General features: G+C 44.1%; 1 protein-coding gene and 1 long non-coding RNA gene across 2 annotated transcripts in view; one reads left to right on the plus strand and one right to left on the minus strand.

Annotated features, from left to right (window-relative positions):
• LOC130293577 (uncharacterized) overlaps positions 1-2760 on the plus strand; it is a 57467-nt gene extending 54707 nt beyond the window's left edge. Inside the window, exon 5 of the long non-coding RNA XR_008848249.1 lies at positions 797-2760. This is a non-coding gene — a long non-coding RNA (uncharacterized LOC130293577). The remainder of the gene's footprint in view (positions 1-796) is intronic.
• The window catches only part of TMPRSS5 (transmembrane serine protease 5), a 163447-nt gene that overhangs the window by 28596 nt on the left and 119507 nt on the right, over positions 1-15344 (minus strand). Inside the window, exon 9 of the mRNA XM_056542418.1 lies at positions 2888-3063. Within this exon, the coding sequence (XP_056398393.1) occupies positions 2888-3063 (176 nt within the window). The remainder of the gene's footprint in view (positions 1-2887; positions 3064-15344) is intronic.

Consider the following 15344-nt stretch of genomic DNA (forward strand, 5'->3'; position numbering starts at 1 on the left):
TATATATATAGTTACATAGTACGGTCGAAAAAAGACATACGTCCATCAAGTTCAACCAGGGAATTGAAGGGTAGGGGTGTGGTGGGATATTGGGGGAAGGGATGGGATTTAATATTTCTGCATAAGCATTAATGTTATTTTGTTTCAGGAATGTATCTAACCTTGTTGTAAATATATATATATATATATATATATATATATATATATAAATATATTTTTTTTTTTGCCAATGTAAATTATAGATATAAATGTAATGGAGTTATCTACATTACATAATTTTTTTTTGCAAATAACAGGTACACTTTAAGGCATTAGAATAAAATAAGGTGTGTTACATATACTGTATATAAAGTGTTATAATCATTAATAAGCCACATTATTATAGGAAATATCTTGGTATGGCCCTGTCCGTGCCTTCCTCCTCTATACATTTGCCATACAAAAACAGTTCACAGCACTAAAACTAGGTTCACATCTGCATTAGAGCGTCAGTCAGCGGGCTCCATTTGCAGAATCTGTTGAAATAGTGAGGCATGAGCAAAGAACAAAATCCTGCAAATAAATGAAAATCAGACAGAGAAACAATGAGATCTGATAGTGTCCGTTGTACAACAGACCGTCTGGCTGTTTTTTTTATTTTATGTTTATGAATGGACATGGTCAGTCCAGCATTGTTTTGTTGGTCTTTTCCTTGACCTGTTGAAGCTATACATGTCTATTGCTAAGGCTTATAAGATTAGAAGCAGACTGGGACATCAATCTAACATTAACATCACGTATCTGATTTTATTCCTAGATCTTGGAGAAAGAACAATGGACAATGGAGGCAACAATGCCACACACTCATGACCTATGTAGACGCTGGAGCAATGAGCAGCTTAAATTTTTGACTATATGTATAATTGTTTTTTTTTTTTGTGTTCTCTAACCCAAGGTGGGTCTGGCATGCTGGGTTTTGTGAGTTTGGAACAGCTGGAGAACCACAGGTTGGAGAACACTGCTTCAACTATTTCCTTAGTATCAAGTTGCTATCCATTTAACTTTCATCAGTGAAAATTGTACTTTTTATACCTCCTTAAAGTGTATCTGTTTTATAATATGTTACCCAGTACCTAATCCTGACCGCGCACATCAAATTTTTATGCCTCTATCACCTATATTTATTATAAAAATACCTCTTTTCATTAGCTCACAGTGTTAGAAATCCTCTTAGGGGAAGGGACGTGTCCCTCCCTTGTGGTGGTGGGAGGTGATTGCGGTGTTGGCTCCTACAGCCTTGTCCATGAATCATTTATCTCTTGTCTATGACTCACGGACAAGCCTGATGCTGCTGCAGGACTTGTTAGTGTCCCAGTAGGTATGGGGACCCCCATGGGATTTTCAGGAGACATTTTCTTTATTAAATATAAAAAAAAATTTAAAAAACCATATTACAAAATATATTTTATTTTCATCAGAAACAATATATAAAAAGTTTTTGATCTGACAGTGCCCATTTCCCTTTTCTTATAACCGGTTGCTGTCTAAGGACGAGCCGGCTCGTCCTGAGGCGGCAACCATTGTATAGCGCAGGCTCCCGACTCGAGCCCCCAGCTGATTCCTGTAGATGGGGGCCGGCGTTATAGCCGACATGCTGCAATCGCCGCGGCCCGCTATTAACCCTTTAGATCACCGCTGTCAAAGTTGACAGCGACGTCTAAAGGGAAATATAGTGAGGTGGATGGCCCCCCCGCAGCACAATCGCAAGGGGGGGCTTTGGGAGCGATCCACTGCTGAGGTAGCCGGAAGGCTTACCTCACGTCCTCCTATGCCGTCTGCTGCGCTGTGAATGATAAAGCCTGGCAGCACCAGGCTTTATTAATCGAGCGCAGAGCACACAGATCAATGTGGTTCTAGGAGACCACATTGATCTGTATGAGGAATCTAATGATTCCTCCTAAAAGTCCTCTAAGGGGACTAAAAGTGTAAAGAAAAACATTGAATAAAAAGTTTTAAAAAACACCCATTAACACCTTCATTATTAAAAGTGTAAGTCAGCCCCCTTTCCCCAAATTCCATATAAAAAATATGTAACCATAATAAAAATAAACATATGTGGTATCGCCGCGTGCATAAATGTCAGAACTATAAAAATACATAATTAAACCGCACGGTCAATGGCCTACACGCAAAAAAAAAAAAAGTCCAAAATGGCGTATTTTTTTGGCACTTTTTAGATCATGAAAAAATGAATAAAAAGCGATCAAAAAGTCTGATCAATACAAAAAATGGTACTGCTAAAAACTTCAGATCACAGCACACAGCAAAATGTATTGCGTAGAAACGAAAGCCCCCAAGAGCTACAAATTTATTTATTTTTCTTAAATTTTGTCGCACAATGATTTTTTTTGGGTTTTGCCGTAAATTTTTGGGTAAAAAGACTGATGTCATTACAAAGTAAGAGTGGTGGCACACAAAAAAAAGCCATCATATGGATTTGTAGGTGCAAAATTGAAAGGGTTATGATTTTTAAAAGGTAAGGAGGAAAAAACTAAAATGTAGAAACGGGAAAACGCTCAGTCCTTAAGGGGTTAAACAACTCCAGCCCTTTAGTGTGACTAGGGCTGAGCTGCAGTACTAAAGATAGTTTTATTAGACTCTTGACAAGAGAAGAGTTGCTCCTTAAGAGGGGCTTCCATCCTCGTCTAGATTCACATTTCTACACATGTATAAGGGGAAATTAACAGGAACCCATCTTGTATGTACAACTATGTAAATCTTTATGTAGACAGCCATGATCCAGGCAAACTGATGGAGTGAGGAAGAAAAGTTTGACCTTCTTGCAATCTGTTGGTGACTGATAAATCTATGCTGAATGAAGAATGAAGAAAATAAAACAAAAATGCACCTGAATAATTTAAAGGCCTCTCCAGTTTCATCAATGCGATGTCATAATCGTGGGTCCTGTCATCGTACTTTTGGTGATAAATGATTTTCTCCACTGCCGATAAAGATGCTTGTTGACTTATAGGGGAGTGACTGACAATGCCCGAAAGGACAGACCAGCTGGACAGCTTAGGGGACCTGTAACTTAATAGAATTGCTCATAAATGACACATAAACCATATATATATATATATATATATATATATATATATATATATATATATATATATATATATATAAAATGTTTTTATATTTATAATATTATATCCAATAAGCCTTGAAATATAAAAAAAGAATTTACTTAGTCATTTACATATTTTTCTCCAATGTATTTTTGTCCCCTATTTTCTAATTCTTGTAGATGACTAGGTATTTTTTTTCCATTTTCACAGGACTGTCCCAGTTAACCTTAAAGAAAGATGGGACATATGTAAATTTGCAAAAGATCTACCATTTTCAACACTGTTTCGAGGCTTCCTGGAGGAGGTTTAAGGTGGCCTTTCACATTAGATAATAGTGTGAAATGGTCAATGGCCAATGGTAAGGTAATCAAAAAGGTATTCGACCATGCATGACCGGCCAAATTTGTCCTATCCTTTGCAACCTATGGTCATGTGTCAGTTTAGTCTGGCATGTTGGTTACAAGGTCATACATATGAACGATTCTATAAGATTTCATTGACCATGTTGTGCCGATCCTATGTGTTTGGCCAGCTTAAAGTGTACCACCTCCTGGTAACCAAGTTCCAGGAGCTGCATATAAGGTGAAGACTTGCATGTTGTATGTGCTTTTATATTTACACTTGCATGAAGAATTTAGCTTGGAGCACTCACCTTGGACACAATACATGGAGCAGTACAACGTCTTTATTCAGGTTGCAGGTGAAGCGTACAGCAGGGAGGTGGGAAGATGAAACAAGGACGGGTGAGTTCAGCCAGTGGGCGCCGGTCCGTATCGCGCTCTTTGCACTTCGTCAGGCCCCCTGCCTATTACCCATCTATCCCTAACCCCCTCCCTGCCTTTAATTATTATTTTTTTTTTACATATTAAAAATGCCTTTTGTCTGCCTGGCAGTGTGCTCACTACCAGGCAGACTTCCCCAGCAGGCACCACGTCACTGATTCCTGCTGGGGCCGACACTTCCGTCCATAGTTCACCGATACAGGGTGCCTCCAGCTGTTTCCCCACTGCAACTCCCAGCTCGCCCTGACATCTATTGGCTGTCAGGGCATGCTGGGAGTTGTAGTGGGGAAACAGCTGGAGGCACCCTGTATAGGTGAACACCGTGATGGCCGCACATCCCGCTCCCCGCCGCGCAACCCGCAACCACCCCCCCCGGCCCCGTCGCGCCGCTCAACTCCCTTCCCACCCCCCCTTAGTTCACCTATTCAGTGTCCCTCCAGCTGTTTCCCCACTACAACTCCCAGCTTGCACTGACATCTATTGGCTGTCAGGGTATGCTGGAAGTTGTAGTGGGAAAACAACTGGAGGCATACTGTATAGCCCGCAACCCCCCTGGCCCCGCTGCGCCACTGAACCACTTCCCCTCCCCCCGCAAAAGCATAGGCATTGAAAACAGTCACATTGAGAATTTTACCTGTCGCCGGGAGCCGGGGCCGGCGTGCGAGGCCAGGGAGCCTGCGCGCAACCTCTTCCTTCAAAGCGCTCGCTCCCCCCCTGTCTGATTGACAGGCGGGAGCGAGCACCGCAGTGAATGAATTCCGACTCGTTGCCAGGCTTCAACGAGTCGAAATTCATTAGTGACGTCACTGCCGAATGCATTCGGCCACTAGGAGGGCGACCCCTAGTGGCCGAATTTAAAAGTGATTTTAAACTGTTTTAAAATCACTTTTTTAAATTAAAGTATATTAGAGATATGTTGTAGTACTTAAGTACTACAACATATCAATTTTTTGATTTCATGACAGTGCACATTTAATAGCGTTTTGGCACAATAGTTTACTTCTATGCAGGTATATAATGACTAATGTATGGCTGAAATTATCGAGTACTGTAAGTTAGTAGAGGAGATTGACAGCTCTCTTCTTACTAAGGCTCATTCAGTTTATGAGGTGCTTGCTTGTACTTGCTTACATAGATTAGTTCTTCATGCACTGAGCTCCTGGTGAGCCTGTGTAGAGCTTAATGTAATACGCAACAGCCAATTTGAACAATACAGTCAAAATGTCTACCATGACGTGTGGAGGACATGACAGTGGTCACTGGGGAAATTTAAAGAGATCTGAATGTAAGAACATAGAGAGTTTTATTATTCTTTTATCTTGGTTTATTTTAGTGTGTAAACCCATTGCTGTTTTTACAATTATGCTTTGAGTATAATTCCAGACTATAACTGCAATGTACATTGTTTTATTGCCAACATTTCCCAGTGATGTCAATGTCAATATGATTAATCACTTTACCTCCTCCTTCCCTAGCCATTGTTGTCTTCAAAATGTAAAATAAGATACAAGAAATGAGGTCATTTTGGAACTAGGTATAGTTGTAGAAGAACATTTTCTATAATGAGAATGATCGTAGAACAAAAAATGTACAAATATATTGGAGCATGGATGAGCTGTTCCCACAGACTGATGGGAATTTCAAACGTTACTGTCATTAGTTCCGAAATTTAAAAAAAAACATGCTCAAGTCAGTGAAGTAATGAGCCCTGAAACCTGTATGCATAATAATATGCATGTGTTAATATGTAAAATAGCTTGTGATCTATGTATTATTGTGATCAATCTTTTTGCACTTCTCTTGGAAGCGTTTCTCCAAGAGAATAATGAGCTCCTTTCCTCCTCCCTCTCCTGTCATGAGGTCTGCAACATTTTTACATTTGCAAAGATTTGTGCCTAAAGTGCATGTTCTATATAACTCTAATGCTGCCATGTGAAACTATTTGGTGCAAGTACAGAAGAACAACCTGCATTTTGTGCCAAAAAATTACTTGTCAGTGTGCTGACTGCAAGTTGTCTCACACTGGTGAAAGCTGGCTGATACACTGCATTGAGGCACAGCAGGAAGGGAAGAGAACCACACCACCCCTCCCCTCCCAAAAAATAATCCTGGACCAAAAAGGCTTGGTTTTCAGGGTTAATTTGCAAAATGACAGAGATCCCTAGTGGCTGTTTTTTTTTAACCATTCTTTCACATCTTTAGCAATCAAGTATATTAGGAAAATGTAAGGAAGTTTAAAAAAAAAAATAAATAAATAAATAAAGTTGTTTCTAATGATAGTAACACTTTAATGCCATCCTTCCTACATATTGGAAAAATAAAGACACAGAGGGAATTCACTAGAACCAGAACATTCTATTCCTGTCTTAACCTGTTAAGGACCCAGGGCGTACACCCTGAGTCCGCTCCCGATCTATAACGTGGGGCCCGGCCGGGACCCGTGGCTAAAAGCGCCTGGCATTGATCGCGCTGCCGGGTGCTATTAACCCTTTAGACACGGCGTTCAAAGTTGAACGCCGCGTCTAAAATGAAAGTGAAACCATGCCGGTTAGCTCAGGGAGCTGTTCGGGATAGCCGCGGTGAAATCGCGGCATCCCGAACAGCTTACAGGACAGCGGGAGGGCCCCTACCTGCCTCCTCGCTGTCCTATCGCCGAATGACTGCTCAGTGCCTGAGATCCAGGCATGAGCAGTCAAGCGGCAGAATCATCGATCACTGGTTTCCTATGAGAAACCACTGATCAATGTAAAAGATCAGTGTGTGCAGTGTTATAGGTCCCTATGGGAGCTATAACACTGCAAAAAAAAAAAGTGAATAAAGATCATTTGTGGTCAGGACTTTGAACCGTGCATGGGCTTACCTGTTACCTCCTGCCAAGGCCACCTGCAAGAAACTAGATTTACCAAGACCTAACACAAAACTCTACTTATAACAAAGAACAGCGGTTGAGGTGTGCCTGAAAACCGCGTCGAGGGTCCGCCTATAGAGGGCATTCCCTTATGTATGGTGATGAAGAAAAGGGTGAGGAGGGTGGGTTTCGCCAATCCAGCATACGCCCAGAGGGAGGGGCCGATGGATGTTAAATAGCCAAAGCCCCTCCCACAAATTCAGCCTGATAGGCTTCCCGCTTGTGGTCAGGACTTTGAACCGTGCATGGGCTTACCTGTTACCTCCTGCCAAGGCCACCTGCAAGAAACTAGATTTACCAAGACCTAACACAAAACTCTACTTATAACATAGAACAGCGGTTGAGGTGTGCCTGAAAACCGCGTCGAGGGTCCGCCTATAGAGGGCAAAAGTACACCACCAGTTAGGGTAAATTGAGTATCATTTATTTATAATGCCAAAATTGAAATGCCTCTGCAATTTCCCTTGAGGGATCTGGGACATAAGTGGTATATGCATCAGAACGCCACCTCCCCAACTTCTGGATGACATGTACAGGCACCTTGTGCCTGGAGGCCGCCGATGCTGCTCCTATGCGGAATGAGTGACCTGAGAACTCTCTGGGGTTGTGTCCTAAAGTGCCAAGCAGCGTGCGGACATGTGATGTGAAAAGAGAAGTGGTAAGAGCACCCCCACCGAAAGGCAACAGTGGCGACTCCGGAGGCTTATCATGGAGGAACTCAACCAGTTGTGCCAACACCGCCACCGGGCACCAGTTGTTACCTGAAGGAAAATACTTAACCACCGCCCCCCACCTGCAAGTTTTTGTGACGGACAGTGAAACTTCGAACCAAGAACCCTGCCACCTTAAATGAGCCTTTTGTGGATGTGTCGCTCCCCGCCTGACACATGAAAATTCACCCGGCCGGAGGAAGCCATAGAAGGCTAGATAAATGGCAGATTTGATTATCAGACTGCGCTCGAAGCCAAACGGGTTATTGGCTAATGTGTCAGACATGGCTCGGAACAGCTCGCCGCTGATCGGTTTCCTCAGAGGTGGCGCTGTGGGGCTACGAGTCACCACCCCTCTGAGCGCAGCCTTGACAGCCTGAGATGATAGGATGACAGCCTGTCTTGGTGGGATAAAGAAATGCAATGCTGAATGCCCAAAAGGTAAGATTAATAGTGCTATGAGACAGGTGCAGAGAAGAGTGGCAGAAACCAATGAAAGATAGAATGATAGTGGTGTCGTAAGAAAAGGGGATGCTATGTTGAGACAGATATGACCTAAAGGTGTCGTGTGCTGCATAATAGGCCTTCTGGTATTGGGGGCTAAGGCGTCCGACATTAACTCCCGGGCCACCTGTGTGTAGTAAGTCAGTCCAAGATTAATTGTGCCAGGCAAGGGGGTTGTGTTCCTACTGCGTCTGCTTGCGGAGCCACCTGTGAAAAGAGATGGAAATTAGCCCTGGACAGAGCATCTGCGGCCGTGTTGTCTACCCCCGGTATGTGTCTAGCTACAAATTGAAGTTGTGTTGTAAGGACACCCAGACTAACCTGCGCATGAAAGACATGACAGTAGCATGCCTGGAACTGCCCTTGTTGACTATGGCAACTGTCGCCTGATTGTCCCACTGAAACTCCACCGTCTGCCCTGACCACTTGTCGCCCCATGTCACTGCAGCTGCTACAATGGGGAAAACCTCAAAAAGTGCCGAAGTGCTGCTGAAGCCTGCCATAGCCAATACCTGATTGGACCATTGGCCTGCCATCCACCTGCCGCCCCACACTGCACCATAACCGGTGGAAGATGACGCATCGGTGCAGATCTTGGGGGACAACTCGGAGACTGGCGGGACAAACATAGCATTGTGGGACAAACATTCCATTGTGCCATGTACCTATCCCACATGTTCAGGTCAGCCAGGGCTTGGCAATCTAACCAAACCCTACTGTGTTGTTGAGGGACACCATGCAGCAAAGACAATATTCTGGATACGAACGCTCTGCCCTGCGGAATTGCTCGCATAGCAAATGCCAGCATTCCCAGCAAGCTCTGCAACTCGCCCTTGGTCGTGACCTGGGAGACCGTGTACTTGTGGATAGTGTCTCTGATATGGTTGAGTTTGTCAGTGGGCAAGCTGACTTGCATTGCGACTGAATCTAGGATTACTCCCAGAAAGGTGAGACACTTAGTTGGACCGACCGTTTCTTGGGAGACACTGGCACCCCAATATCAGTGAACAGTTTCAGGAATCTGACCAACTGGTCCGGCTCTTCCCTCGGCCGACTGAGCAGAAGAAAGTCATCCAATAATGGATGACCTGGCTGCATCCAGAGACATTAACCAGCAGCCAGTGCAATGCCTGGGCCAGTTGGTCAAACAGCCACGGGCTGCTCTTGCATCCGAAAGTCAACTTGGAAGCAAAATAATATGCACCCTGCCATTTGAGCCCGAACCATTGCCACTGGTCCCTGTGCGACGGCAGCAACTTGAAGGCATCTGTGATATCCGCCTTCGCCATCCAAGTCCCGGGGCCGAGCGCCAAGATGACCTGAATAGCCTGGTCTATGGAAGAATAGTGCATACTAAACTCCTCGGATGGAATGAGAGAGTTGATACTGGGGACAAGTGACCCATGAGGAGCCGACAAGTCAAATATCAGTCTCTTTTCCCATTGAACTTGCCTGTTACCACCCCTACCGGACTGACCCTCCAAGACCTGAATGGAGAAACTAACAAGGGGCCAATCATATAACCTTTCATTAGCTCAGCATTTATTAATTCAGTGACAACAGCGGGATCGTTTACGGCAAACAGCAGATTGTCACATTCAAATGTGGCCTGCGGCAGTGTGACCATGCCGGCGTGGAAGCCTCTGTCAAACCCATTGATCAACCACTGGACCCAATCTGGGTCCGGGTGATCCGCGAGCAGAGCGGCCAGGACTGGGGTACGTACCCCGCCTAGTCATGCTGGCCCTAACCTGCAATTGCTGAAGTTGCACGAAGACATGTTATAGTTATTACAAATTTGTGAGCCTCCGAGATAGTGTACTGGACGGCCCAACTTATCCACGGAAGGTGCGGACCTGCTGAAACTGTCCGTGGAAGGTCTGGCGGCGCCCTGCTCGCCCTGTTGAGCCAGCCATACACACCACGCCGTAGTATGCGTGATTGATTGACAGGCGGCACATGCGGGGAATTTGAGATTGCGAAGTGGCTGCAGAACATCTGTGAATCTTCGATGCTCCAGTCCGTGAGGTACCCATCTTGGCTGAAGGCTGCCGCTGCCATGGCTGAGAAACTTCTAAGATAATCGTAGAAATGGGTACCACCGTATTTGTATGCGTATTCAGTAACCCTCAGCAAATACAGGTCGAGCTCCTCTCTGCGCTCCGGTCTGGCTGAGCATATCACCTCCCTGCATTTGCTGAAGGCAATCACAAACTCGTGGATATTTAGCTTCCTCCAAGCCCTGTAAGCTGCAGAGGAGGGCGTCCCTCGCACGGAGCTTCTAGCTGGTGTATCAGGGATGGACATCGGGTCCTCTATGTCTGACACGTGAGACATGACCTGTCCGGGCCGTAACGGGTGCCGGGGAAAAAAACGGTAATCATGAGTGACCTGATATGAGAAACGTGTACCCCCCTTGCTGAGTACTGACTGACCTTACCACCACTGTAACACAACAGTAAGATGCCTGAAACGAACAGCAAATCGACTGTAACACCTGCGGACAACCGAATACATACTTAATGTTAGCTTACAGCTGCAGATAACTGCCCGTGCAATGTGGCCGAACCCAAGAGTGCTGACCGTAGTGCCAGTGCGACCCAGAGTACCACCTGAATAGTTTGAAACCAGGCCTGACCGTGAGTCTGACCGAGAACGTGTGCATGACGCGTATAGTCATGAATAACTAAACCGTGAACACCTCCTGACTGCGAGTCAAGATTACAGTGTGCACTGTTTCTCACTAACTAGCGATGGCTCTGAAGACGTGTCAGCAACCACCGCAGGCGAGTGGTCACCCTTGAAGAAGAGTCAAGATCGCAGTGACCACTACCCGTGTAAACGAAATGCTCTGTATGCGTGACAGTAGCAATGATGCCTTGAACCCTATGTGACATGTCGAGTCAGATATACAGTGATTCAGGGCCTATGTGTAACAGCAGCAGTGCGTAACATTAACTAGTGTAACAGGAGTATTAAGCATTTGAACTGAAATGACGTGAACTAGCGTCTGCTAGCGAAAGTGATGACCACCGTGAAACGTGACTAATTAACATGAACAACCGCCGTACGGTTGGTACTGCCCGTAGCCAAGTTTGCAATGACCAGGAACGTAACGACCACCTAACTGGATACAGACCACCCAATCTGCAAAAGAAACTAACAGTGTTCTAACCATATGGGTTACGCGCCACCTACCACCTCTGACATATAAGTGCTGGCACCCCCTAGCCCCCCCCTCTATGCCTGAAACTACCCCAACCCCACTAATTACTTGACTACCCCAAGCCTCCGACCCGGTACCCCGATATGCATAACCACCCCCCCCCCCCCAAACCGAAACCACAGTAATATGGATTATAGTATTATTAACTTACAAGCTGCCCCTTGTCTGCGACAGTGCATGTGTCAGGAACTGTGGCCTGACACCGGTGCACCATAAGCCAGCCCCTCTTTACTGCATGGTATCAATACACTCTATAAGCCACACTCTATAAAACACATTTCCTCACACACATTTTTTTTTTTTCCAGCGCCACCTGCTGACCATCCGTGGAGCTATGCCGCCGGTTCACTGGCATGCTGTGACTCCGCCCGTTCAGAGCCCCGTGTCCAGAGGCCGTGTTCACTGCGGCCAGCCCGGGCATGCGCTGCACCGTCGGACCGCCGCCTACATAACGCGCTGGGTGCCGGAGCCTGCCCGCCAAACGAGGGGAGCAATCGCAACAGACCAGGGCCCCAGTAAATGAAACCTGCCGGACACCCGGCACTTACCTGCACCACCACACACCTGACCCAGCGTACGCAACGAAAGAACCCCCGCAATTTCGCCAACCCAGCATACGCCCAGAGGGAGGGGCCGATGGATGTTAAATAGCCAAAGCCCCTCCCACAAATTCAGCCTGATAGGCTTCCCACTTAACCCCTTCCCTATTAAAAATTTGAATCACCTCCCTTTTCCCATAAAAAAAAAGTGTAAATAAAAATGTGTGGTAATGCTGCATGCGGAAATGTCCGAATTATAAAAATATATCATTAATTAAACCGCACGATCAATGGCGTGCGCGCAAAAAAATTCCAAAGTCCAAAATAGTGCATTTTTGGTCACTTTTTATATCATGAAAAAATGAATAAGTCCTATCAATGCAAAAATTATACAGTTAAAAACTTCAGATCATGGCGCAAAAAATGAGCCCCCATACCGACCCATATGCGGAAAAATAAAAAAGTTATAGTGGTCAGAAGATGACAATTTTAAACGTATAAATTTTCCTGCATGTAGTTTTGATATTTTCCAGAAGTACGACAAAATCAAACCTATATAAGTAGGGTATCATTTTAACCGTATGGACATACAGAATAAAAGGTGTCATTTTTATCGATAAATGTACTACGTAGAAACGGAAGCCCCCAAAAGTTACAAAATGGCGTTTTTTTTCCAATTTTGTCTCACATTGATTTTTTTTTTCTGTTTCGCCATAGATGTTTGGGTAAAATGACTGACGTCATTACAAAGTAGAATTGGTGGCGCAAAAAATAAGCCATGATATGGATTTTTAGGTGAAATATTGAAAGAGTTATGATTTTTTAAAAGTAAAGAGGAAAAAACGAAAATGCAAAAACGGAAAAACTCCGGGTCCTTAAGGGGTTAAGCAAAACAGTACTGCTTGCATAGATATCCACTATAATTTCCCCAATTTGTGGTATAATTAAACAGTTAGGTTAAGTCACTCCCACCATTCCCCTGACCACTATGCTAAAACTGGTAAACATTGCTTAGTAATTTCCCCTCATTGTCTTTCTATATAACATTTTCAGCATTCTGGAAATTTTCCTAGTGTGACAATGAATGAACTATGTTGATACATGGACTAAGTATTGACCAATTAACCCCTTAAGGACTCAGGGTTTTTCCGTTTTTGCACTTTCGTTTTTTCCTCCTTACCTTTTAAAAATCATAACCCTTTCAATTTTCCACCTAAAAATCCATATTATGGCTTATTTTTTGCGTCGCCAATTCTACTTTGCAGTGACATTAGTCATTTTACCAAAAAATGCACGGCGAAACGGAAAAAAAAATCATTGTGCGACAAAATTGAAGAAAAAATGCCATTTTGTAACTTTTGGGGGCTTCCGTTTCTACGCAGTGCATATTTCGGTAAAAATTACCCCTTATCATTATTCTGTAGGTCCATACGGTTAAAATGATCCCCTACTTATATAGGTTTGATTTTGTCGCACTTCTGGAAAAAATCATAACTACATGCAGGAAAATTTATACGTTTAAAAATGTCATCTTCTGACCCCTATAACTTTTTTCTTTTTCCCCGTACAGGGCGGTATGAGGACTCATTTTTTGCGCCGTGATCTGAAGTTTTTATCGGTATGATTTTTGTTTTGATCGGACTTTTTGATCACTTTTTATTCATTTTTTAATGGTATAAAAAGTGACCAAAAATGCGTTTTTTTTTGACCGTACGGCTTAATTAATGATATATTTTTATAGTTCGGACATTTACGCACGCAGCGATACCACATATGTTTATTATTTTTTTCTTTTTACACTGTTTTATTTTTTTTATGGGAAAAGGGGGGTGATTCAAACTTTTATTAGGGAAGGGGTTAAATGACCTTTATTAACACTTTATTTTTAAATTTTTTTTGCAGTGTTATAGGTCCCATAGGGACCTATAACACTGCACACACTGATCTCTTACACAGATCACTGGCGTGTATTAACACGCCTGTGATCAGTGTTATCGGCGCTTGACTTCTCCTGCCTGGATCTCAGGCACGGAGCAGTCATTCGCCGATCGGACACCGAGGAGGCAGGTAAGGGCCCTCCCGGTGTCCTGCCAGCTGTTCGGGACGCCCCGATTTCACCGCGGCAGTCCCGAACAGCCCGACTGAGCAGCCGGGTCACTTTCGCTTTAGAAGTGGCGGTCAGCTTTGACCGCCACTTCTAAAGGGTTAATACCGCACATCGCCGCGATCGGCGATGTGTGGTATTAGCCGCGGGTCCCGGCCGTTGATGAGCGCCGGGACCGACGCGATATGATGCGGGATCGCGGTGCGATCCCGCTTCATATCTTGGGAGCCTGCGCAGGACGTAAATATACGTCCTGCGTCGTTAAAGGGGAACTCCGGTGAAAACCTTTTTTTTTTTTTTAAATCAACTGGTGCCAGAAAGTTAAACAGATTTGTAAATTACTTCTATTAAAAAATCTTAATCCTTCCTGTACTTATTAGCTGCAGGAAATTATTTTCCGTTTGAAACACACAGCTGTCTGCTGACATCATGACCACAGTGCTCTCTGCTGACATCTCTGTCCATTTTAGGAACTGTCAAGAGTAAAAGGAAATCCCCATAGCAAACATGTGCTGTTCTGGACAGTTCCTAAAATGGACAGAGATGTCAGCAGAGAGCACTGTTGTCATGATGTCAGCAGAGAGCTCTGTGTTTCAAAAAGAAAAGAATTTCCGCTGTAGTATTCAGCAGCTAATAAGTAAAGGAAGGATTAAGATTTTTTAATAGAAGTAATTTAAAAATCTGTTTAACTTTCTGGCGCCAGTTGATTTAAAAAAATAAAAAGTTTTTCACCGGAGTACCCCTTTAAGGCTGGGTTCACACATATCAGGCATCCAACATAGTTTCCCTCCAGCATGCACTGGAGGGAAACTGATGCTAGAACTGATCCCATTAATTTCAATGGGACAGTTCACAATCATCCAGTGTCTCAATTTTGACGCCGCATGGTTGGACATGCCAGACAGCACCGGACAGGGGAACGCAGCCTGTCCAGAAACAATGGTCGCTGGATGCCATATAACTGATGCACGTTGTCATCAGTCATGGCATCAGTTGCGTCAAGATCTAGGCTGAGTTTACCTATGCTGGATGCCGAACATATGTGACCCCAGCCTAACTGGGTGAGTTATCTACAAGGGTCAGCCTTAATCTAGCCATCTATTACAGATTTAAGATGTTTTCTAGACATTTTAGAAGTTTTGACTCATGGGTGGTCTAAAATATGTCTTTTTGAATGGCAGTGCTATAAATTAAAATGACAATTCAGTGAATTTCTGCCATGATCCACAGCCTGATATGGACTTACATTGATGGAATGCAAATCTGTTGTTTCCCATGAATACATTTTTAACTAATGCACCTTGGAACAACCAAAAAACTAAAACAAGCAGACATTTGCCCTTGATTGACATCTGTCCTACTAATTCATGTCATAAAATAGCACTGATAGTTGGTCGAAAGTGATCTAAATGAACCATTATTTTTTCATGTCTAAAATCTCTAGTGTATGGTCATCTTAAGCCA

This window comes from Hyla sarda, chromosome 10 (genome assembly GCF_029499605.1).
Source record: "Hyla sarda isolate aHylSar1 chromosome 10, aHylSar1.hap1, whole genome shotgun sequence".
Lineage (NCBI taxonomy): Eukaryota > Metazoa > Chordata > Amphibia > Anura > Hylidae > Hyla > Hyla sarda.